Genomic DNA, 27,064 nt, shown 5'->3' on the forward strand with positions numbered 1-27,064 from the left:
GAAAATTGGGTGTATTTTAAATCGACTGAAGACTGGTCATGGTCGTTGTAATAGTATGCTCTTCAAATGGCATTCTATTGAAAGACCACTATGTGAGTGTGGTGTAGAAGAAACCATTGATCACTTGGTGAATACTTGTCCAATTGTTAAACTTCATGGTGGTTTCCAAGCTATACATTTCATTTCAGATTCCTTTTTAGAATGAGTCGGTAACTTGAAATCAATATAATGGAAACTAATATTTAGTACTCCTTTCTAGTCTTTTTTTTTGTTTTAAGATGTAATTATGAAGTCGTCAACCGTTGGTGAAGAGAAAGGATGAAGAAGATTTTGTTTTGGATGAAGAGGAAGCTCTTCAATATAAATATGTCAGCTTATTGTGTAAACGTATACACAAACCAGTCACTACATCTATACGGGGAGACAGAGTTTTTGCTGAGGTTTTTATTTATTCTCTTGTATCATACATTAAAATGTATGATGCCCCGTTTATATTTTCTCTGCTAATACTGAGATTACTTCTACACATACTTTGTTGTTTGAGGTTGATAATTTTTTGTGTTGCTCTATCTCTATCCTCAGGGTATGCTGAAAAAACTTCCTTCCACTAAGACTTGCTACGCAAATGTGGAGCTGTTTACCGAAAGAGTAACTGTAACGACTTTGAAACCCAAGAGCAAAGATGTTGTAGCCTCTTTCGGTAAACAGCTCCACATTTGCGTAGCAAGTCTTAGTGGAAGGAAGTTTTTTCAGCATACCCTGAGAACAGAGATAGAGCAACACAAAAAATTATCAACCTCAAACAACAAAGTATGTGTAGAAGTAATCTCAGTATTAGCAGAGAAAATATAAAAGGGGCATCATACATTTCAATGTATGATACAAGAGAATAAAAAAAAAACCTCAGCGAAAACTATGTCTCCCCGTATAGAGGGGAGGTTGCACCTTCCCCAAATGTGGATATATTGAGATTATGTCTCGTAACAAAAAACCTGACTCATTTATGAAATACCAGAATGGTTAATCCAGCTATCTATTCAAAGAAGGTTTTTACAGCTCTCAGTACGTATTGTTCCCTTTCATCCCCTACACCACCACCCCTAAGTACAAGCACGTCCTACTGTAATTAACCGCATACGATGTTGTTGCTGGCAACTGGGCGCAATTAATACCGAATTTATGAGCATAACCAACAAAACAACCGATAAATCTATTATTATTAGCTTATAATTATCGTGTACCGCATAAACCATCGAATATCCCTCTCAGTAGCACATGCAAATTCGGTGCATGCTGAACATGTACGCTGCAGGTAGTTAACGTACACAGTGTTTGAAATTGAGGGCTTCCCTCGTTGGAAATTATGACCTGGAGAGGTATCAATCGTTCTCCGAACAGATCGCTTCATCATTTACTCACAATGTCGTCATTTTTCAAATTTTCAGCTGAGAATGGTTCAACTAATCATCTTCAGAGATTGTGAGACACCCTGTAGATTTAACCCAACAAAGGAAAAGAAACTAAACATTTAAAATCAATTCTGATCGATAACACAAAGTTTTCAAATTGTTCCATACCTTATCTCTGATCTCTTGCCTCATCTTCTCCCTCTCTTCTTCCATTTTTCTGTGTTTCTCCTTCCTCCTCTCCTCAGCTTCGCGTATGGCCTCCAATCGCTCTCTTTCGGCCTCTTCCTCCTTCTCCTTATCGTCTCCATCATCACCATCACCACCAACAGCTCCTGAAATAAAAAAAACCTTTCAATGATTGATTCGAAGCAGTTTCAAAGATTGTTCGTTCAAGAAGAGCTAAGGAAAGTTTTTCTGAGAAGTAGATCAGTAGAAGTTAGTTTGAAAATGAGTTTCCGATCATGCTAGATCAGCATTTGAGACTCCTAAGTAACGCATCTTTGGACATGAAACTACATCATGGAATGGCTGATGGCTAAAGGTATCTACTCTGTAATTTTATATGAGATGATAACCTGGACATTCTAGAGAGCAACTCTAAGACGAATGGCAGCATTTGAAATGTGGGTTTTTCGCAGAATACTCAAGATTTCTTGAACAGACAAAGTGTCTACTGAGAGGATGCTAGACAGAGTTAATGCAGGTAGAGCTATTAACACCTAATGAAGGTAAAGAATGGTCTATTTCGAAAACATATTGAGGGGTGATCATTATCAATTATCTCAGTTAATCATAAAATAGTTGGAAAACAAGGGCCAGAAAGGATACAACACTCCCAGATGAAGAATATAAGAAAAACGTTGGTTCTCATCACCCAAGAGAAAGACGAATTTGCTATGACTGTCGCCAATCTTCACTAAAAGAGGCACTAGAAGAAGGAAAATTTTCTAAATCTCAACAGGAATGGATGTGTCAGTGCTTTGTTCAACTAGTTCTACACTTTTTTGGTATCTAAACAAGAACTGCAAATATATATGGAAATGTGGATAATTATCATCAATTGCCCAAGTTGATCATAAAGAGCAAAATAAAGGGAAAACAAGGACCAAGAAGAATACAACACTTCTAGAAAAGGATAAAAGAAAAAAGTAGGTTCAAACCGCCCAAAAGAAATACGAATTGGCAATAACTGCAGCCAATCTTTACTAGAAGAGGCTCTAAAAGAAGAAGAGGAAGAAGAATCTCTGTGCGCCTAGGTCCTTATCATACAAAGCGTCTAAACCTCAGCAGAAAAAAATGCGTCAGTGCTTTGTTCAGCTAGTTCTACATTTTCTTGGTATCTAAACAATAGCATCGAGATTTTAATGTTATTGTAAAAAACAAAGGTTGCTGAAGAGCTGCAAATGTATATGGAAATGTATGATGGAATGCCATTGGTATAAACAATGAAAGCCTGTTATTAACCCTGAAATTTCATTCAAACTTGTGTCACCCACCGACAAAAAATAAATTTCGCAGAGCAATTTTTCACCAATTCAAACAAAAGTACCGAATATTCGAATTCGATTACCAAAGCGGAACGGTCCTTTCACATCAGCCCCATTGTGGTTTGGGGGTGGCGTGCTGACAACATTCATAACATCGAATTTGCAAACCGCCCATAACAATATCTAATGCGGCGACGAAAATATGAACACAAAACAGACGTAAAACAGGTGAACGTTTCGGAATTGAAAATGGAAATATTAACGACAAGTTAATCCGGTGTCAAATGGAATGAACGCATGTTACGTTCACGTTAAAAAGCCCTTTGTTAACGCGAACAATACAGGTCGCTAAAAATCGAATTTGCAGGAGAGTAGGTTACGGGCCCATAATTTAAACATATAGGTTTTTTTTTTCGATCGACCTCTCAATCATCACTCGACTGACGGTGTTTGAAGAGGCTTCGATATGGGACAGGTGTTGAAGGCGTGGAGGATATTGATGATGGGACGGTTTGAATGGATCTAATTTTGATTGGTTACGAGTGGGTTGTAATGGAAAACGAGTGGGGTAATTCGATGTTGGGGAGAATCGAAACTGCGTTCGGGTATGCGGACGCGACTTGTTTTTGTGTCGTTTAATGGTGAGAATATCGTAAAAGTGGTTGTATCTGTTTGGTATATGTGTCGCTCACAATGGCTCTCTTTTGTGTTTAGTTCGTTCTGTGGAGAATGGAACTGATAGTGGAGAATTGACAATACCTCTCGGTTCTGTTCGTGTTTCGAGATCCGATGCGATATGGTTTCAACCCTTTGTTCAGCCTTTGACCCATTTTATCTTTTATAAGAGTTTTGTTACAGATTCATTTCCGTTTGTTTCGTGGTTAAATTTCATTTCGAACTACTTTTTAGTGGATTCATTCGAGTGTACACCCTTTGTCTTGTAGGGAGCAACTTTAGCTGTCGTCGTGAATTTTCAAGAGTTTCTTGAGAGACAGACAAGAAAGTCAATAAGAGAAAGGTTGAGTATACAGGATGTTGTCGAGTGGAATAGGCAAAGAAGGAGAGAATGGAGAAACCATGTACGATGGCGTCATAGAATTGCATACATCTGCAAACATGAAAGACCCAATTGAAAAAGAAAACCTGGACGCCCACCTAAGAGATAGGGACAATTTGATTTTCCTCTTCTAACGAATAGAAGCCAAGGCCTAGCAAACAGAGAGAATTCCCTAGCTAAAGGAAGAAGAAGAAGACAGTGGACACTGAGCAAGTTGAAGTAACATTGCTAAATAATTTTGCTGACTTGAGATTGTCTTAAGATCATAATAAATTGACTAAGCTATCAGTGCCAAACATAATGGTATTGGAGCAAGCTGAAGACCTTGCAGGAAGGGCATCAAGGATAACACGTGCTGGACCTAAACTGTACTATAGGCTTGGAAAAGACCACTACACTAGCAAAGTTAGCTTTGGAATGAGAGAACTCTCTGAAGAAAGACAGCTGGACTTGCTCGAGCGATTTTTTTGCCTCTTACACAAGTTACTCATGTGGCTGATACTAGCTGAATTTACAGTTATTGTAGGATTGCTGACAGGGTAATATACTTTATGTTAGGCATGGATCTGTCAGCTGATAAAGAAACACCTGAAGAATATGTGACTAAAAGGTATCTGGATCTAAGCGAGAATATGCTGCACCTCCTCACTGGATTCTTTACAAGTCACTTCTGCCTCAGGGAGCACCTATTGAGAATGAGTCTTGCAGAAAACGATGAGTACAGATTCTTTAGGGGAAGGGAAGATACTCCGGATCACCTGGTGACAGAATGCCTCGCTATCGCTAGCCAAGGACTTTGGATATGAGACTTGTAGAAGTTAGGAAGTAACCTTCTTGTAGCTATGTCAGATATTGGAGTTTATTAGAACTCTAGAACTGGGGACGAGCTGTAGACTATGACTACTAATCACTGGAACAGCTCTTATGGGGGCACAATAGACCACAAGGAGGCGGTGCAATGAAACCCCCTCATTAAATATACAAAACAGGTTCTATAAAAGAAAGAAGTAAATGATAATCCTTCCAAGATGTAACAATAGAATACTGGAAACGTTTATGCCGTAAAATTACAAACAATGGGTAAACATACTCGGTTAATAGAGGTCATTAGTGCTGTAACGAGACCTCAGGATATATCTCAGTCAGCTTTGCGTCGGGATAACAATAGATCATCAGTCCCTCACACCCCGAAATCTAATATAATAACAACAGCATTAAATTTCGAAACTGTGTCGACATTTTCTTCAATTCCGCTCGAATTAACAGATTACTACCCTAGCTGTAGGTAAGGGACGTAGCTGATAACGACGCAATCGTCATGGAATCCTCGATTAATCCCATTATCTCCAGAATTTTCAATATGGGCTCGAACACCCCCGGATTTTCACTTCTCCTTTCTAATTCGAATATAATTTATTCGGGGGTGGGTGTCTCCCCCTCGAATGGGGTGCTGTAACCGGCGGCGAAATATGATCTGGAGGCAGTAGGGAGTACCCGTAATTAGTGATCTGATAAGGGTCGAGGCGACCGTGACCACCTAATGGTATTATGCAGATTTCTGGTACAGGAGATCTAATATTTACGGACTGCGTTCTAACGAGGTCGATTTCGGAGGGTTTATTCTGAGAGGTTAGGCGTGAAATTATTCGGGTATATTTGATTCAATTGCTTGTAAGGGATGAGCAAGTACGGATTCCTGGGGCGGATCGAGTATTAAATTGAAAATTGATAGTGGGTTGGTTTCAGATGAGTGTGAAGATTGGGTTCACTCGTTTGAATATCTGGGGCATTGGAGAAGGGTTAAATTGAGGAATTTACCCATTGTTTGTAATTTTATGGAATGAACGTTTCCAGTATTTTATTGTTACCCTTTTTCATAGAACCTATTTTGAATATTTGAGGGGGTTTTATTGCACCCCGATCTTATATGCCCCATAAGAGCTATTCTCGTGATTAGTATTCATAGTCTACAGTTTGCCCTCCATTTCCAGAGTTCTAATAAACTTCAGTATCTGGCATAGCTACAAGAAGGTTACTTCCTCACTTCTACAAGTCTCATATCCAAAGTCCATGGCTAGCAATAGCGAGGCATTCCATCACCAGGTGATCCGGAGTATCTTCCTCTTCCCCCAGAGAATCTGTACTCATCGTTTTCTTCAAGACTCATTCTCATTCAGGTGCTCCCTGAGGCAGAAATGCCTTGTAAGGAATCCAGTGAGGAGGTGTAGCTTATTCTTGGTGAGATCCAGATACTTCTTAGATCTCGCAGTATTGAAGTATCGATGAACTTTTTTGAATGATTCAACCCTGGAAGATTCTGTAGGAGTGTTTCTCTTCCAGTTTTTTCCTTCTCCTGAAACATTTTTTTAGGTACATTTAGCTAGGTTCTGTGCCAAAGAGAAAAGTTGTGCTTCTTTTCTGGAGAGTGTGTTAGCCTCTTCATTATCTTTGATTTCTAAGTGGAACCCCGACTAAGCAGAACTAATTATTTTTGCCTGTATCATTGAGTTTTCTTTGGCATTCCAATACCATCTGCCTGCCAGAATGTATGGCTAGTTTCTTACTGTATACTTCGATTGCAAACATCTCTGCCTGAAGGACACTTGGACAGCTGTCTAACGATAGTAAGTGATTTGTAAGGTTTGTATAATTTGTTAAAGGAAGCATTAAGCATCTTTTTCCAAGATGAAATGATAAATTCATCAGTTATGATCATGTTTTTCATTTAAAGGTATTTAGGGTTAAAACCCATGAATTCAGTTATTAAACTTTGCATAGTTTTTGTGTTATATGCATAATTATATTTGGTGGTATTAGTGAATTTTTCCCTTTGAAATAACGAAACTCAAATGGCCTCATACAAATGTAAAGAGAATGAAATTTCGACCAGATGAACAAATACACATATCACATGACAAAAATTCCAATAAAGACGAAATTCCATAGAAGAATTAATAAGCGAACACACATCAAACAAATGGCATTTCCAATAATATCCACCAGATAGTTTACCAAACAATCCGAAGAATTAAAAATAAATCGGCGAGATAAATCGGAAACCAATTTCGATTTATTCCCTTTCATTTCCATCGAGAACCATCGACGTATAATATTTTCCCGACGCGTTGAAACCGGCCGGACAGATCGTTCCTGCGGCAATTTGAGCGATACGGTTGTTTTGGCGCTGCAGTAATATGCAATTTAGAGCCTGTTCATTACCGTCAATACGCGAGGGGTTACGTTGAGGTGTTTCACCTTGACGGTGAGACGTGCCACGTGCAAAATTAGGTCTATTTCCGTCTTTCTCCATCTTCTTTCAGTTCCCTTCAGTTGATCTTAGCCTTCGAAGGCATACTTCAGCAGGTTTCTTACCTTTCTGCCAGATGACATCCCGTAGTTTCAACCTAGGTATTCTCAAACTAGACAGCCTCTTATCCTACTTATCCTTCTTCTTCCTCAACTAAAGGGTGTTTTTTTTAGAGCTATAAAACTTTAAATTGCAATAAAACAACGATGATTCGATTGACATGAATTTCATTAATGCACAAGATAATCTTGTGGCATTACATTTTAAATATGATATCTGGCATATGACCGCCACGGCTGGCTCGGATGTAGTCCAATCTGGACGTCCAATTTTTGATTACTTTTTCCAACATTTGTGGCCGTATATCGGCAATAACACGGCGAATGTTGTCTTCCAAATGGTCAAGGGTTTGTGGCTTATCCGCATAGACCAATGACTTTACATAGCCCCACAGAAAGTAGTCTAGCGGGGTTGAATCACAAGATCATGGAGGCCAATTCACAGGTCCAAAACTTGAAATTAGGCGATCACCAAACGTGTCTTTCAATAAATCGATTGTGGCACGAGCTTTCAAGTTTCTAGGTCCTTCCCTTGTAAAGTTATTATGTTTACGAAATAATAAAATCGAATGTGAGGACGGATTTTTCATCAATTAGCATAATCTTATCGATTTTAACTTATCCCGACCCAAAATTCGAAATCAACATACATTCTGACGAAATTATAGAGCCTAATAAAAAACTGACGTAAGAAGAAAAACTAATATTGCATTTGGCAGATTTTCGACAGGATTAAGAGCAAACATAATATTCCGCACGCTTTCAAAAGGATATACGAATCCATCCTCGTCTATGTGGCCGGTAATCGAATACAAATATATCCGATAGGTATCCGAAACATTTTAATGAAGCCCGCGGACATAGCTTCAGGCTGTGCCGAGTTTTCACCCCCGTAAAATGGTTTTTAGCAGCCTCGGGGCGATTTAACCCTTCAATGAGCCATCGAGATTGGACGATGTTAAGCCGACGTTCTAATTTTCTCGCACGTTTCTCTGTGGTCTAATTAACACTGACGAGAATTCGGTGGGAATATTTTGGATGAATCAGAGAGCCCATGGCCAGTAGATCAGGGAAAATTGAAAAGTGCTGTCAGGGACAGATATCAATTGATAATCACTTAATTGGGTTTGCTTGGGAAATCATCTTCCATATCGAAAAATCTATGAATGTACATAGAACCTCACTTGAGGATTTAGAACTGGCTAGGCTGAAAGTGTGCTCCATAGCACTGCTCCATCTGTTCTGAATATTTGCACAATATATTCTCAACTGTTTTTTTTATCCAATTTACAGAGTCCACAGATCTCATCTGCTGGCAGGCATATCATGTGTGTCTAATCAACACTGACGAAAATTCGGTGGAAATATTTTGAAAGAATCAGAGAGCTCATGTCCAGCAGATCAGGGAGAATTGAAAAGTGCTGTAAGGGACAGATATCAATTGATAATCACTTAATTGAGTTTGCTTGAGAAATCTCAATTAGATCGTCTACCATATCGGAAAAATCTATGAATGTACATAGAAGCCCTCACTTGAGGATTTAGAACTGGCTAGGCTGAAAGTGTGCTCCATAGCACTGCTCCATCTGTTCTGAATAATTGCACAGTATATCCTCAACTGTTTTTTTATTCAATTCACAGAGTCCACAGATCTCATCAGCTGGCAGGCATATCATGTGTGTCTAATTAACACTGACGAAAATTCGGTGGGAATATTTTGGATGAATCAGAGAGCCCACGGCCAGTAGATCAGAGAGAATTGAAAAGTGTTGTAAGGGACAGATATCAATTGATAATCACTTAATTGGATTTGCTTGAGAAATCTCAATTAGATCGTCTACCATATCGGAAAATCTATGAATGCACATAGAAGCCCACACTTGAGGATTTAGAAGCGGCTAGGCTGAAAGTGTGCTCCATAGAACTGCTCCATCTGCTCTGAATATTTGCACAGTACATCCTCAACTGTTTTTTTCATCCAATTTACAGAGTCCACAGATCTCATCTGCTGGCAGGCATATCATGCATAACAGAAGGTGTTTATACTAGCAGTGTCAAGCCAGCAGTTCTCGAAGCTCAGTTCATTACAGTTGCATGGATTTTCTTTGAAGAACCCTCAAATCTTTTCACTCACGCTACTCTGAGAGTATGTCTCTAGGTGACTATCTTATTTCAGAACATCCTTTGCTGAAATACTGCTTTGTAGTATATTTCTTCAGTCCACAGTAGGGTTTAGGTCCAGATGGAGATACACTTCTTTATGCAAGTTCATCGGCTTGTTCATTGTTAACTCATAGCAGAGTTACTTTGTAAACTCCATCCAGATGTTTTATCATATTACTGCACTTCCAGATCAGCAAATAGCTCTGGCTATGCGATTACAAGTCCCTCAGAGTAATCTGAGCTTTGAAATGACCACACTTATGTTTGTTAAAATTCTGATCCATCCGTTGAACTTTTTGTCCTCCTACATGACGAAAACAACATTCAGAGGAGAAATTGCTCCCCTACTAGCGTCTGATCCCCATGGCTCTATAACCAGGCCAGAGTTGATTATTACACCGTGAAGATTCTTCATATTCACGCTCCGTGGAGCTCACACTGCAGGGAGAGAACACGGTAAGGGAATGTAATTTCACGGTGCCCGATTATAAATAAAATCTGGTTAGTTCGAAGACAGCTTCGATCTTTAAAAGCGCTCTAAAAGCCCCAGACCGTGTATGGAGTTACTTAGGGGGAGATGTCTGGGCTGCTCCTCGCTCCGGCAGGTGAGTTATATTGATTCCGGCGAACACCTGGCGTAATGAAGAATAAAGCTCCTCCGAGGAGGAGATGGACGATGATGAGACGGATCCGCTTAGGGCTCGACTGGAAGAGTATGGGTGAGATGGGCTTCAGGGCGTTCGATACGAAAAGGGGGAATTTGGGAGGAACTGCTCGAGTTTTATGAAGTGTGAGATAATCGAATGTGAGGTTTGACGAATTAATTATAATTCTGTATAAGATTCCTTATTTTCAAATACAAAACAACTTTTTTGGTTCAATTCATAGAGTAATGAACATAGATAGAGGGTGTATACGCAATTTTTACATGTCCCCGACATGGTTAGATTACGTTGTCGGATTGTGATATATTTTCAAATCCACAATTTTACTATATCGTTATGGATGTATATTATATTGAATGAAATATATTTATTTGAGTGATTCCCGATTAAATATGCAAATTTGAATATTTGGAATCCGATATTTGTCCTAATTGTCGAATTTATAATAAGCAGAATATTTATTATTTTCTGTATCTACCTGCTGAAATCAAAGGTTTGGCAACTTTTGCTCTCCTAGTGTCATTGGTTGTTTCACGTCGTTTGGCGTGCTTGAAGTTTGTTTTCTGAATTTTTAATATATTTAGGTATTTACTTCGATATATTTTGAGTTAATATGAAAAGTTGATTCACTATGGGCATAAGAAGTGCTTCTTCGGGGTGAAACATTTCTTTTTCAGATAGTTATCATACTCATTGCGCTGTATAAGAAACGAGTACACAAAAAAGTCATTTTCCAGAAATCCCCAAACCTGTCACTTTATCTCGTCAAGCCCCGTTCAGACGATAAGCCCGGCCAAAATGACATCTAGAGCGATCCATCTAAAACAACCACGACTAATTTCATTCTCTAATCCTTGCCACTTTTCGTCAGGCTGTCTGCAGCTCGGCGGTGTTACGTTGTCACGTAGCATCGATTTCGTGGCAACCTAATGCCCTCATTCCCTGCTTGAACAGCCTTGATTGATGCTCGCTGTTTATTTGGGGGAGAGCGCGCTTTGAAAGTTGGCTATTCTGCATTGCCGGAGGGTGGAATGGACGAGGGGTAGATCCGACCTTGTTAACCGGAATGTGGAGGGGGATTTGAAACTTCTTGATTTCGTTTTGAATCAGCTATCAGTTGGATAATATGAATCAACTGTTTCAAAAGTAACAACTATCCATATAGCGGGCTATTCAAAAAATGAGAACTCGGATTGGAAAGTATGGCTTTGAAACAATTTATTGAGAAGTGACAACATTTTCCGGAAATTTTGATAATTCAGAAACCAGAGAAGTTATCAATAATATGAATGATTCAGGTTATGTAATATTATATCGACGAAAACATTAGGATACTTGACAGTCTATGTCAAGTTGCAGACATTCTCTTGGCTTTTGATCAAAGCACTGAATTTGATTACAATTGAATCTCAGAGTAATAAACATAGATAGAGGAAGCATATGTCATTTTCAGTGAGCAAATTTTGTTCCCAACATGAACTATTAGATTTGACATGAAGCGAGTGGAAATGAAAACATATTAGTGACGGAAAATGTCGAATGTTTTATTCGCATTGAGAATAATCACATTGCTGCCTAGGCAGGAAAAGTAATACTTTGTCGATTGATATACGTCTGCAAAGTTAATATTTGTTGTCAATCGTAGGAAAAAGATATTTTTTTGTGTATAAGAATCATTAGATAATTGTACAATCAAAATAACGAATTTGATATGGAATTCTTGCATTTTGACATTGCATGTGTCAGAAAGTTTTGCGAATGAAACAATTTTCTATCTATTCGGAGTAATGATTGACATTTAGCACCATCGGCGTGGGAAAGCGTGTCAACCACGCCGAAAGCGTGGGAACCGAAAAACCCTCATTTACGATCCACAAACCGAAACATGCACAGCCATCCAGGCTTTCGCACGTCGACACAATAAAAAAAACCAACGCTAATGCAGCCTCTCCCCGAACAGACCGACCCGCGTAAACGAACCGTAGTCATTTTTTTTTCAGCTCGCACAATACGCTCAGAATACGCCAAACAAAGAAATAATCCCACTCGCTTATCGTGGATATCCAATCTCCGGCCGCACAAAAGGGCGTCATTGTCCGTGACGTCGGGACGGCACAGAGCGACGCTTGTCCGAGGCAACATTCGGATCTAATTATCCGTTGACATGACTGGGATCACTTCAATATCTATATGCCGCACTTTGCGCCCGGCGATCGTCCTCGCAGCTTTTTCTCTCCTTTGTGTCGGTGACAGGGAGGAGTTTGACGCGTGTCCGGTCCAGAGGCATGCAGATCTCGTCTCGAGGTATCCGGAATACGTCACTTGGATACGTCGGTTCGGTTGTTTTGACGTTGAATTTGGAATTAAGGAATCGTTCGAAATATATTTCACTAAATGAGTTGAAGAACAAGGTATTACTTAATACTTCGGTCAATAGGTTACGGGCCCATTCGGTGCGAACACATTTTTCCTTGGAAATTCAAATTCATTCATCGACATAGTTACCTTCAGAAATGATGTACGGGTGTCCCAAACTTGTTGTCTAGTGAGGGAATCTCAAAATACCTTTGAGCTATTAGGTTTACAACTTTGCTTCCGCCGTTTTGCAATAGATGTCTGTTAGTAGCAGTAAGTGGTAGTCGAAATAAATAGATTGTAGATGTCTTACAATAAGCGTAGGTATTTGTAAACATAGTGCCATCGAAATATTAGTCGATTTGTGTCTGCATCATAAAGTTATTCTCGATTAACTATGTCAGCTTACGAGCCAAATTCTTGTTATTTGCGGGAGGATTCAATTTTCTGCTTCAATATGAAGCAAGTATTTTACAATAAAGCCTCGAATTTCAGAAAAAAATGACGGAAATAAAGTTGTTCGCCTATGTAGTACCGCAGAATTTTTTTCCAGAGGAAAGATTAATTTGCTTCAAGGAATTTAAATGTTTTCTAAATATAATGAAAATTCCTTGTTATTCTTCTAGGTCTAGCCTCGAGCCCCAGGCAAGAAAAATCCAATTATCCTCGAAATTCCTCGACAGACAATAAATCTGGATAAAAATTAAAAATATTTGTCGCTCGTTCTTCCGCTCTATACGTCCGTTATCAATGTTTTGCTCATTTTTTTTTTTTTTTTGGCTCGCTTTACGCCATCATGAAATATTTCCCGAGCAACGTAATGCAGCGTAATAATTCACTTGGGAACACGGGTAGGAGAATATGAGGAATGTCTTTCATTTTTATCCGTTGGAAAAGCTGTGAGAGTTGAGCAACTGCCTGTGTTCCTGCGGGAGGGGGAACGATCAGTTTTTATCGGCTCGGGTTCGGTAAAAAATGAGCGACATTGTTCTACACTTCATATTCTTCTTGAAAACGGTTCAGTGATTGCTCGAAAATTTTATAGTGACATGGAGAAAAATGACCTAAAAGAACGATGTGATGGTTAGAATAGAACAGGAGGATTACATAAGAAATATGTGGAAATAATCGAAGAACACTTATTTATTGATGGTCATTTTCCGTAAGCGAACTTTGTCTCCAAAATGAACTATTTAATTTGATATGAAGCCTGCGGAAATGAAAACATATCAATGATACGATATTTCACTCAATTCTCGAGTTTCTCCACAAAGAACGCACTTCTCATGTCCCACAGTGAATCAACGTTTCATATTAACTCAAAATATATTGAAATAAATACCTAAATATATCAGAAATTCAGAAAACAAACTTCAAGCGCGCCAAACAACCGGAAACAGCCGATGACCCTAGGAGAGCAAAAGTTGCCAAACCTTGGATTTCAGAAGGTAGTTACAGAAAAAAATGAATATTCTGCTTATTATAAATTTGACTATCAGGAAAAATATCGGATTCCAAATATTCAAATATGTATATTCAAACGGGAATCACTCAAATACATATATTTCATTCAATATAATATACATTTATAACGATATAGTAAAATTGTTTGTTTGAAAATATATCACAATCTGACAACGTAATCTGAACATGTTGGGGACATGTAAAAATTGCGTATACTCCCTCTACCTACGTTTATTACTTTATGGAAAACACTATATTTCAAGGGATTGTCATGTCAAATATTAGTCAAAAAATCTCATCGAATTACATCAATTCCTCATCATCTACGTTTCGAAAACCATCCCCGCACACGTCACAACCCCCTCCCCTCCTCATCGAATAGCGTCACATGACAACCCCGCGATCCGCCAGCTGCTACATTAAACGTCCCTTAACTCAACCCTCATCCACAACCGGGGGTAAAGTACATCTAAACCCTCTCTCGGATCGCGCGCGCGAGCACAGTCTATCTCGTTAGGGGCGCGAAAGCGACAATATATTTCATTTTGGCGCGAACAGAAACGACGCCCCGGGTCTGTGTACGGCGTCACGTCGAATTTGGACCGATTCGAATTCACGAAGACATCAATTTCCGCTTTCAATTCGATCCCGGAATTTATGTCGCGCGATTCGTTTGTTCCGCAGCATCCGTCGATTTGCGTGCTACGCCCTCGGTGAGGGGGATTTTTCATTCGAGCGCGAGGAAAAAATTGGTGGTTGCGGAATGGCGGATGCGCAGGGTACTTTTTTTTGTATATATCACTATAACTTTTTATTTCTTTAGTTTGAGTTGTCTAAAATATTTCAGGATATCTGAGAAGACAGACTGTAATCCATTAGTGAAACATCAGATGGGATTCATCCCCAAATTCAGGAATTAGAGTGATTAGAATATTTTTGAGTGCAAAATGGCGAAGAAGCCAGTTTTGATTAAATCCCTTACAATAACTGTGTTCCTAAATTGGAGGTACAAACGGAAATTACTAACTCCTTGGATCAATTTGAGGAAAAAAGTCCCATAAACATGGACCGACAAACATCTCGTTTCCGAGATACAGGATGTTAAAGTTGAAGTTTTTCAAGTTTTTTCTCATAGCACCTTTCCTTCACAAGATTTTCAACTTAAATTTGGCATAGATATTCCAATTTAAAGTTTTCGTTCTGTGATTTACTGATTTCGAATGCAAATCTACAGGGTGATATTTTGCTGGAACAGTTCCTGCTTCTTTTCTCCTAAACTTTTTTTTGGTGGACCACTGGTAGTTTAGAAAAATATAGAAAGAAACTCTGGTCCAGTTTTTGACTTTTTGATATCTTGTAGTATAGTCGTATCTGCTACCGATTTCGGTACAAAATTCAAAACGATTATCTAGTCATCATCAAGAAAATCCAAATTATTAAAGAGATCTTGTAAGTAAGCTGTGTTGAATGAATTAATTATGTTTTATTACTTATATACCGGATCTGTAGCGAAGATGAATGAAGATTCGATGAACTAATCATAAAAAAAAGGACTACAAGAAACACCCTGTAGCTCGATAACAAAGCGTGGGCCAGCCCATGTTTATTGTATATATTAGGTCAAATGAAAAGTCCCCGGTCTGATGTACAGATGGCGGTGCTAGTATTAAATCCATATGCTTTTCAGTTACTACCAACATTCAAACGATAAGTGTCAAAATTTGACATAAGTCCGACCATTAGTTTGTGAGATATTGAGTTGTGAGTGTAGCTATTTTTGTTATTTGAAAAAAGATGAAAAAAAAATTTCGTGTGATCTGCACACGATGAACCGAATCCAAAACGAGGAAAAACACAACAATCAGCTGGCAAGGTTATAGCATCACTATTCTGGGATGCGCAAGGTATAATATTCATTGATTACCTAAAAAAGGTTTAGCGTACGGCCCCGTTCGAAGAAAAAAAAGGTGCTGTTTCATCCAAGACAATGCGCAGTGTCACAAATAAATGAAACAATGGCTAAATTTCATGAAAAGTGCTTCGAATTGCTCCTGCATTCACCGTATTGGCCAGATCTGGCCCCCACCAACTTTTTCCTGTTCCCAGACCTAAAAAGAATGCTGGCTGGAAAGAAATTTAGCGCCAATGAAGAAGTAATCGACGAAACTGAAGCCTTTTTTGAAAGACAAATCGTACTACAAAAATGGCATTGAAAAGTTGGAAGATCGCTATAATCGCGCTGTATTGCCCTCGAAGGCAACTATATAGAATGAATGTGTTTTAATATGATCGGGGACTTTTCAATTCGTCTGTTAGAAAATTATCCATGAAATATCTCATTTTTCTATGTACCTCCAATTCAGGAACACCCTGTACATCTGAAAAATCCAGTACTTTAGAACTAAACATTTGTAAATGTTTGTTGCAGAATGGCGGAGGAGCTGGTTACAATTCAATGAGTCTCAATAACTTTCAGTAGGAACGAGCAAAAAGTTTGAAATTTTCTGGGTCTGTTACGGATCTAAACATATCTATTCAATACAAGATTCAATCAAATCCGTCCAAAAGTTTCGGAGATAGATATATACAAATTATCCGAAATAATGTAATGGTTGCAAAATGGCGAATGCGACGCTTGCAGTATAATTAAATCGTTTGAGATAGATAATGCACAGCTTTCGTTCCACACTTGTCTCTGCTGGAATTTTTGGCGCGCTAACCTCTCTCCCCTCCCACCTCTCGAAACTGAGTGTTAATGAGAACCGAAACCGAGTATGATGCATTGTCGCAGAGAGAAATTCGCTACACGATGCGTACACATACATCAGCGGAGATGGAAAGGACCTCAAAGCATCCTAGGAATGATGGATAGGCATAGTTTAATGCCGGTATTGTTGTGAAACTTCTTTGTCAAATACCAACCAACACACATACACGACGAGATTGCTTTGTAACTTGCGCAACAATAGACGTATGTGATATGAAAGGGGAACTGTCAAGGCTCATGTTGAATTTCTGCCGGATTTGTATACAGGCTGATGCGTATTGGATGACACATAACTGTTCGGTGTTATTTTGGGAATTTCGATAATGAGCTGTCTAGTTGGAAGACGAGGAAATCTGAGAAATATTAATCCTAATATAGAAAGAGAGCGAACTGTTTGCATTATGACTTTTCTACTGAGTGTTTGGTGGAGGTTTGTCTGAAATGAAGATGGTGATTCCTTGTTTGAAATTGAGTTATGTTATTAAGAATTCTTTTTCCTTTCGAAGTTGCCCCTCTTCAAAGATACGGATTTGTTCGTTCGTTTAAATTTTTGGTTCAATTTTTGATTCAATTTTCAAGATTCAATTTTTACTGATTTTTTCCAAGATTTCAAAGTCGATTATCAAAAAAAAAATTTCTCAGACAAGAATGTAATTATTCAAAAATTACTGGGGTAATTGCAAAAACTTGAAAGAAGAGCCAGAAGATATTTGAGTCCGAGAGACTCTTTAAAATTGTAAACCCCTCTTGAAATTCATGCTGAGCATGATGAGAGTAATTCTCTAGGACGGAATACAATGAGCTGCTGGACAGTCCAATAAGCAGAAAAAACAATTATAACAGCTCGTTATTGTCATAGTGATATTCTCGAATGAAAGAATTCTCATTTTCAGCCATTCCCTATCAGTATTCTCGTTTCTCTCAAACTGGAAAGCTCAAAATCTGTAGACACGCTCGAGTTTCTGAAAAAGGAAAGTCACCTTGGACGGTATTTCGATTTTATTGGATATTAAGTGCAAAGTTCACTACTGTCAGGTATAAAGGGAATCCCTATAGGGGATTTGAGATTATACCCCCATTAAATGGGATCAGGCTTCGTTCTGTACGATCGTATTCCTTTATTTTAAACGTGGAACGTTCGGTGAGATATTGAATTGCAAATCGCCTTCCTATATTCTCGATGAAATATAGATTTGTGGATTTTAAAGCGAGACATCGAAGGTCTATGAATATTCAGATTGTTTCAGGTGGGATTTGTCCGGGATTGTAGGTTAGGATGTTTCATTTCAATGCGTTCGAGTATTGTCTTTTATTGATTCTTCATTATGGAGAATTTACTATACAGTAAATACATGAATACATAAGTATTCATGTAATGTACTTACTACAGAAAAAGTATTGAAAAGTAAGAGGAATGTATGAGGATATGTATCCTTTTTGAAGGATACTATGTTGAGGAATAAAGTCGATTTTTTTAAAAAAATGCGATTTTTATTGTTGAGTCTCGATAGAAGTGCGAATATAATAGTTTATTATTCAACGAGCGGTAATGTACCTATAGGTCATAACTCACGCAGATGAAGTTTGCAGCACGAGCCGCAGGCGAGTGCTGTAATTCATCAAGTGAGTTATGACCATTACCGCAAGTTGAATACTATATTTTATCTACGACTATATCAATGAATACTATGAAAAAAATACAGACTTAGAATATAGACAGAAGGAACGGAAAATAAACATATGTGCTCGTTTCCGAGTACAAAAGAGATGGAAACTTAGTATCACCAACCACAATCGAACTAGCTTCGGTTAGTTCGAATCCAGTACAGAGTACAGACATAGAACTATATTGAAAAACCTTAATAGTTGCCTATAAAAATGCATTAAAATATACCAAAAAACATTCCCTGTAAACGATGACTTAATGACCTTACTGCTACACAAATCTTGAAAATTTTTTCAAACTCCTTTATATTTTTTTCGGGCAAGTATTTCTGTATGATAACATTAGCTGTTTGTCTTTTGAAAATGTATACCTATACATATAATATTTCATCTTCACTATCTAAATTAATCGTTTTCAGCAAAATATTCACAACGATTAGATATCAACTTAATTTGAAAACGTCAAAATTATTAAAGTGACATTCCCTCGGACTCTCCTCCCCTCAATAACAATAATGGAATGTTCCCTTTCGGCCAATTGAATAGAAGCAGAGAAGTATATAAGCACAGATCCATATTTTCCGATTTATTATAGTGAGTTATAGTAGTGAGTTATTATAACTCACGCTGTTTGTTAAGAGATACTATTAATTGCTCAAAAGCAGTTGAATAATGAATATATAATTCAATAGGAGTCGATAAAAAAAAATTATTATATATCGCTTTTGCCTCAATTAGACAAAAAAGCTGGCTTGTTTGTTTTTAGTCCTGGTGAATATTTTGGGAGGTAATTTTGTACAACAACAGGAATAATAAATTCCTTCCTACCAATATAACATCATAATAACATTTATTTATTAGCCATATTATTCCTTTCACAGTAAAACACCCTTGCGAAGAAAAAACCCCTTTTTAATGTGAGTTTTTTTGCAGGGATATTCTCCTCGCTTCCACAGTACAATCAAGTCCAATAACACTCCAACCTGACGGGCCACCGAAAAAAAACTTTTCTCTCTCCCCGAAAAAGAATGCCCTCGCACAAAAGTTAATTACATCCCTCATGGCTGCAGCAGAAGGGGTGAGGGAGGAGTTTAAAAAGTGTACGAATTACAGGGAAAATTTCTCTGCGCTTCTCCCTAGTCTAATAATAAAACGGATAATATAAATATTAATGTGAAGGTGAGCTTTTTCAGGCCAGAAATGCTGGAATAAAACGTCCGAAAAATTTAATTCAACTGTGTAAGCTACGCTAGATTAATACGTAGCCCACTCGGGCATTCCGACCGTAGCTACAGTCGTAGTTCACTAATTAAGATCTCAAAGGTGCCTCTTTTCCTCGTTATTCATCCCGGTGGCTCACGTAAAAAATTGGGACGTTTATTCAGACGCGCTGAAGGAGTTATTCATGGTTCTGAATCGGTGCCGTCTTCATTCGGGACCAGACGTTTTCATCAACGTCGTGGGGAAAGTTATTGCTCGGAAGTATCGGAGAAAGAAGAATTTCGGTTCTGAAATGAAATTCATCGCTTAAACCTTTTGGAGGTGGTCTCTTCGGAGTATCAAGAGTAGATTTGAATGATCGCATTTTCTGAAATTTCCATTATCCAAAATAGAGGTTCGAGTAAACTATAAAATTCGATTACACTCTATTACTAACGGGTGTTTTTTTTCGAGGTATATAACTTTAAGTTGGCATTACTCTTCAAGATGACGACCGATTCAACAGCGGTCAAGTGATTTATTCTCAGTTTGGTTTGGCAATTCATCGTGAATAGACGTCACGCCTGAACAACGCTTGCAAATAGTGCAATTTTATTTCGAAAATAATGGTTCAGTGCGGAATACGTATCGCGCACTACGTCCATTTTATTTTGTTTAGCGATGAAGCTCACTTCTGGTTGAATGGCTACGTCAACAAACGGAACTGCCGCATTTGGAGTGAAGCTAATCCTCAAGTGTATGTCGAAACACCGTTACATCCAGAAAAACTGACTGTTTGGTGCGCTTTAGGGGCTGGTGGAATCATTGGTCCGTACTTCTTCAAAACCGATGATGGCCAGAACGTTACAGTCGATGGTGATCGGTATAGAGCCATGATTACTAACTTTTTCATTCCTGAATTGAACAACCATGATGTCCAGGAGCTGTGTTCCCAAAAAGACGGCGCAACATGTCACACAGCTCGTGCCACAATCGATTTATTGAAAGACACGTTTGGTGACCGCCTTATTTCACGTTTTGTACCTGTGAATTGGCCTCCAAGATCTTGTGATTTAACAACGTTAGACTATTTTCTGTGGGGCTATGTAAAGTCATTGGTCTATGCGGATAAGCCACAAACCCTTGACCATTTGGAACAACATTAGCCGTGTAATTGCCGATATACGGGCACAAATGTTGGAAAAAGTCATCGAAAATTGGACGTCCAGATTGGACTACATCCGAGCCAGCCGTGGCGGTCATATGCCAGAAATCATATTTAAAATGTAATGCCACAAGATTATCTTGCGGATAAATAAAATTCATGTCAATCGAATAATGATAATAAATAATTTTATTGCAATTTGAAGTTCTATAGCTCTAAAAAAAACACCCTTCATTTGATTGTTCTTCTTGTTACCCTCATTTAGTCTCAATTCGTGTAATGTACTTCTCACCAGGCATATATTAATCAATTTTCTACTTGAAAAAGAAATTAATGGTACTTCTGAACAACTGTATTATCTACTTCACAAAATCAGATAAACAAGAGCTCCATGTTTCTCATTGCATTTCAAAACAAAATATCCACCGATGAATATCGACCAAAGAAATCGAAGAAGCTTTCCAAGGGCGGCTATTTTTATTTTCCAATAACTCCGATGACATGAATTTTCCAACATTGAAGGCAATTTGGGTATAATGAGTATATTATATGTTGTAAATAACAATTTTATTGGACTGGGTTGTAGTTAACTCTAGTATAAGACACGCTTGTCAAACAGCTAAGGGTAATAAGTTTTGCATGATTGAGGTGTATTCAACTGAAGGCAATTAGGTAAGTGTTGTACCGAAATAAACAATAATGAATAATTCATTAATTTCAGCCTTTTCACTAACAATTCACTTCGCTGATGTAATATTTACTTCCTACAAGATTGTAGGAAAGATATATGCTAACGAAGTCAATCTCGATAATGAGTGTACCTAATTCATTTGAATATGAATGAGTTCAAAGAACCATTGTTGGAAGTACTGAAGTAGGAGGGCTGCAAGAATTTATCTGTAGCTGTGATCTTCGATTACATCAAAAAGAAAACATTGTAGAGTTTATTCTGTGGATTCTAAGGAACAAGTAGCTGAATATCTGTTATTTTCAGCCTTTTACGAAAATAAAATTGAAACTATTACTTTTTGCAGGTCATCATCAAGATGAATTTTCAGTGGCATAGTAGCCAAAGAATAATAGGATCAAGAAACCTGATCATATTAGGCCAATTGACAAGTCCCCGGTCTGATGCACAGATGGCGTTGCTAGTATTAAATCCATATGATTTTTAGTTAGTACCAACCTTCAAACGATACGTGTCAAAATTTGACAGCATTTCGACCATTAGTTTGTGAGATATTGCGATGTGAGTGTACAACTTTTGTTATTTGAAAAAAGATGAAAAAAGATGGAGCAAAATTTTCGCTTGATGAAGAGTTTCCGGAGTCTGCGCCAGGAAAATCAACCATAATTGATTGGTATGCTAAGTTTAAACGTGGTGAAATGAGCACCGAAGACGGTGAACGCCGTGGACACCCAAAAGAAGCTGTCACCGACGAAAAAATCAAAAAGTTCACAAAATAATTTTGAATGACGGTAAAGTGAAGTTGATGGAGGTAGCATACATTGTGAAGATTGTGGACTGCACATGATAAACCGAATCCAAAGCAAGGAAAAACACAGCAGTTAGCTGGCAAGGTTACGGCATCTGATTCTGGGATGCGCAAGGTATAATATTAATTGATTACCTCCAAAAGGGCCAAACTATCAACATCGACTATTATATAGCGTTATTGTATCGTTTAATGTATGAAATCGTTAAAAAACGGTCCCATTTGAGGTAAAAAAAGGTGCTGTTTCATCAAGACAATGCCCCGTGTCACAAATCGATGAAAACAATAGCAAATTGCATGAATTGGGCTTCGAATTGCTTCTGCATCCACCGTATTCGCCAGATCTGGCCCCCAGCGACTTTTTCCTGTTCTCAGACCTCAAAAGAATGCTCGCTGGAAAGAAATTTAGCACCAATGAAGAAGAAATCTTCGAAACTGAGGCCTATTATGGAGCGAAAGACAAATCGTACAGCAAAAATGGTATCGAAAGGTTGAAAGATATAAGCTATAATCGCTGTATCGCCCTCGAAGAACTATGTTGAATATAAGTTGTTTAGATAGAAATCATCTCAAAAAAAACTTTTAGAAAAGTCAAGTTTAGTAATCATCACCTCGTGAGACAATTTCTTTGCATGTTGGACGTAGAATGATGGTATGTTCAAACTGAATGTTGAAAAACATTGAATTTTGCCAAAAAAATGTGTTTCATCATGGTAGACCAGAGACTTTTCAATTGGCCTGTTAGGTACCTAGTCACTCCATGTGTCAAAGCATCCTAGAAAACCAATAAAAGAGCAATAAATCTCCCTCTCCATCCCTTCAAGCTGATCAATCGATCTCCCTATAATCACAATGTTCGCAGATGTGAACATGCCAGGAAGTTTTAGGCTTCTGCAGCTATTTATAACATGTCGGAAAACCGAAACTAGTTCGAGAGTTATTTAAACGCGTCGAAACAATTCGACGCCAGGGGAAGGGCGCCTGTATTTGTCGGCGGAGGATATCTAAAGCCCCCCGGCCACGTCGAGATGTCGGTAAGGGAAAGCTGGAATAGTTGCGAACCTGCCTCCGGATCAGATAACCGAGGATCGTGGTATCTAGATACGATCGAGCACCCTAATTCCCGGATATGTAAACCGCGAATCGAAATTAGGGTGGGTCAAATATTCGGCGAATTTTAGTTATATGTACAGAGCTTTATACCCTCTTCGCATTTTAAGGTGAGGAGATGTGGAGGGGTTGGAAATACCACCTCAACTAGAATTGATGGATTCGTGCATACTTTTCGTCATACTTTGCGATCGGTTGGTTCAATGGTCTCTGAGAATATTCAGCTTGTTTGAAGCTGATATTTTTCTATTTTAGTGACTATCAGGAATGAGTAGTGTGGTTGAATTAACTCTATATCCTGATGTGAAAAGCCCTAAGCAATAACAATAACAAGGTCTATGTAGTCTGGGTTCAACTCACTACTATAACGTTCACGGTCACTCAGGAAATGAAGAGACCAACACGCTTGCCAGAAAAGGAGTACAAACTTATTTCATTGGCTCAGAATATTTTTGTGGTATAGACCCTACAAGAAAGAATTTCAGGATAAAGAGAAACACTCTGGCGGAGTATTCCTGGGTTCGATCATTCTGAAAAGTTTTTTTGAAAACTTTGATACTATAAGATCTAAGAAGTATCTGGATCTTAGCAAGAATATGCTGCACCTCCTCTCTGGATACCTTACAGGGTATTATCACTTAGGAAGCACCTCATAGGAGCAAAAAACGACAAGTACAGAGGTGAAAAGAGGTGACGGAATGCCTCGTCTTCGCTAGCCAAAGCTGACAATTTTTTGAACAAGAGTCTTGTAGTTGTGAGGAAGTAACTTTCTTGAATCAGACACTGGAATTCATTAGAACTCAGAAACTAGAAAGCAAGCTACAGACGAAATTGAATAATGAAGAAAACAGAACCCTTCTTGGATCCAAATCTGAATATAATCTAAGGTTATACGGGCTAAGGTTGAGGCTATCCATTTCCCTTAGAGAACAAACACTTAGTCTTACTGGTAGAAACCCTAAGTGCCTGTATGTGTCTTCAAGAGACAGTTCCAAAAGGAATATCGAAGAAGGGCAAGACATATAGACTGTAAGGTCAAGAAAGGAATTTGATCAAATGTTCAAAGCTCTATTCTGACTTGAGAATGTTGTAATACTATGAAACATCTGACCAGAGGCAAAAATGTGCCTCTGCTATGGGTGAAAGAGAACAGTGGAAGTGAATGCAATGCAAAATTCGATGAACTTGCAGATAAGGCATGAAGAGTAACGCTTGCAAGACCTAAATGCTTCTGTGGGGGTATATAGGAACGCTATATAGCAACTATTCAGCAATAGGACATCAGAAAAAAAGATTATCTTATGAGAGCAACTGGAGAAACACATCTGGAAGTGGGAAAGCTGAAACATACTACCTGGGTAAACCTGTATGGAATACTGAAAAAGTGATAGACAAGATGTTGTCAAACATATAAATTTGGTAGTAAAGGTCTTCGGAAATTGCAAAGCAGAGGGAAAAGATCAAACCAATCGCAGTTTTGATTGGCAAAAGTGTTGCCAAATCGATCCCCATCTAAACAAAACCATGAGCAAGACTTGCTAGAGTGGAGATACTTAAATTTCTTATTTCCCCAGCTGTATACTTCAACAAATTGGACATTTCCGATTAAAAGGAGACTTCAGCACTCCAAAAACTGAAACAAATAGATCGCACATCCCTCAGGACCTCCCCAAACGCAAACCTAACCTCCTCCACGCCTCCAAACAATAACGTTTCGCATCGCCGCGGCCGCAAACATTCGCGCGCGATCTGAATATCGAACGGACTCACGGGAAATACCACCTGATTGAGAGGGAAATTCCCCGTGGAAAATTTCCAGTGGCGGCATTCCATCCGACTGATTGTTAATCAGGTTTTTGTCGGCGAGATTCGCGAGATTGGGCGTTTTTCCGATGGTGGAAAGCTCGGTTTTCGCAGTTTTCCCGAGATTTGTTCTGGGGACGGCGACAGATGTCTTTCCGATCGGAGAACTTTCGATTATGCCGGAGTTATTCGGGTGAGAGGCGGTGTGTTTCACACAAGAATTCCGGGTGGGATTTTTTTTATTGCCTGCCTTCGGCTATTCGAGCGGGGAATGATTGGGGGAATTTTTTTATAGGGTTCTTCGGTATGTTTCCGTTTTGATATGCGGACAGTTTCTTGACACACTTCCGGTTCTTTGTGCATTTCCGGGTTTGTTGTTGTTGTTGTTAATTTTGATGGGCGATAAAAAGTTTAGAATTTGGGCTTGGGTTTGCAGAGAGTGCACTTTTATTTTGCTATTAATTATATAAGTGTAGATCGACTACGGATTCATCAAGCCAAGTAGCTTTACATTTTAACCAACTACTCGACTTGAAAATCAAGCTCGTGAAAAATAACATACTTGAGCTTGACTCGACTTGATTTTAGATATTTATTGCTTTACTTGATATCAAGCTACTTGATATTACTTGAGCTTGCTATGCACGCGTTGTACGGCATATCGTGCGTGCTTTGACTAAATAAAAAGATTCTTCGAGTGCCGAGAGACTGAAGCATTCGCCAGTGTGGCTTTAATAGTAGTTTTCTCACATTTCTATGGAATCTATTGGTAGATTTTGGTAACTTCAGAAATATCTTTTCAAACTTGACTAAAATGACAAAGGATTTTTTATCAACGCCAGCTATTTCAGCTCCTTTGGAAAGACAATTTTTCAGAGCTGCACTCATAGTTACAAGAACCCGCAATAGGTTAGGCGACAAATCTATAAGATGCCTCATGTGTCTTAGATCCTGGATCGAAAATTATGATATCGAACAAAGCCTGGAGGTTTCTCAATATAAAGAAACTAAATTTTTATTATTTTCCATTTTGTTATGATTTATAGTGATTCAATTTATGTTTCTATTTCAAAAAAGTTGATATTTTCGGTTCTTTTATTATATAAGTTTGATAAATAACAGTGTTTTTTGCAAGGTTCCTTCTCATTCCATCATTTTTCCATTGACGTGACACTGCACGATAAAACTGCTAAAAGTTTGATATGATTCAAGTACTTGATAAATAAATACTTGAGCTTGACTTGAAATCAAGTCAAGCTCAAGCCAAGTAGCTTGAAAATCAAGCCAAGCCGTGAATCTCCAAGTTCGATCGAGATGTAAATTTGGATTTGGATGTAAAATTTATTGAATTCATGTAGAATCCATTGAAATTTATATTCTAGAAAACAAATAGTTTCAAAATTATCAATGAACAAACAGAACTGTGTTATTACAAAATATTCAACGCGCCGAAATCCTACACATCCACATAATGGTCAAAAATGCTTTCTCCTCCTTTACCTAATTTCATAGCCCTTTTTCGGTGTTTGTTATCACCTTTTTTGTACTTGAATTCATATGAATACTCTTATTATACCATTTATAGAACCTTCAGTATCTGAAGATATGCAATTCGCATGTTGTTAGCATCAAATTTTTTATCGTAAAAACATTGAGTAAAACATAATACTTGTTCAAATGAAAATTGACTCATCTGTCCAACTCAATCTTCAACCAATTCTCCCCCTAAAAAACTCCCAACATTAAGCGAATCGACGCGATTACTTCCCAACTACACGAAAAAAAGAGAGAACGAGATATGAATAAGACTTGGAGAATTCGATTCGAGGATTAGAAAGCGAAACATCTCCGAGATAATTGCTCGAAATAGCAGCTTTCCAATCCCATTTCCT

The 27,064-nt window shown here is 38.3% G+C and overlaps 1 protein-coding gene across 5 annotated transcripts in view; it reads right to left on the reverse strand.

Moving 5' to 3' along the window:
• The window catches only part of LOC123680790 (complexin), a 330,085-nt gene that overhangs the window by 32,782 nt on the left and 270,239 nt on the right, over window positions 1–27,064 (reverse strand). For all 5 annotated transcript variants that reach the window (XM_045618869.1, XM_045618868.1, XM_045618872.1 and 2 more), the window contains one exon: window positions 1,578–1,741. In XM_045618869.1, coding sequence (XP_045474825.1) covers window positions 1,578–1,741 — 164 coding nt within the window. The remainder of the gene's footprint in view (window positions 1–1,577; window positions 1,742–27,064) is intronic.

This window comes from Harmonia axyridis, chromosome 5, assembly GCF_914767665.1.
Source record: "Harmonia axyridis chromosome 5, icHarAxyr1.1, whole genome shotgun sequence".
Classification (NCBI taxonomy): domain Eukaryota; kingdom Metazoa; phylum Arthropoda; class Insecta; order Coleoptera; family Coccinellidae; genus Harmonia; species Harmonia axyridis.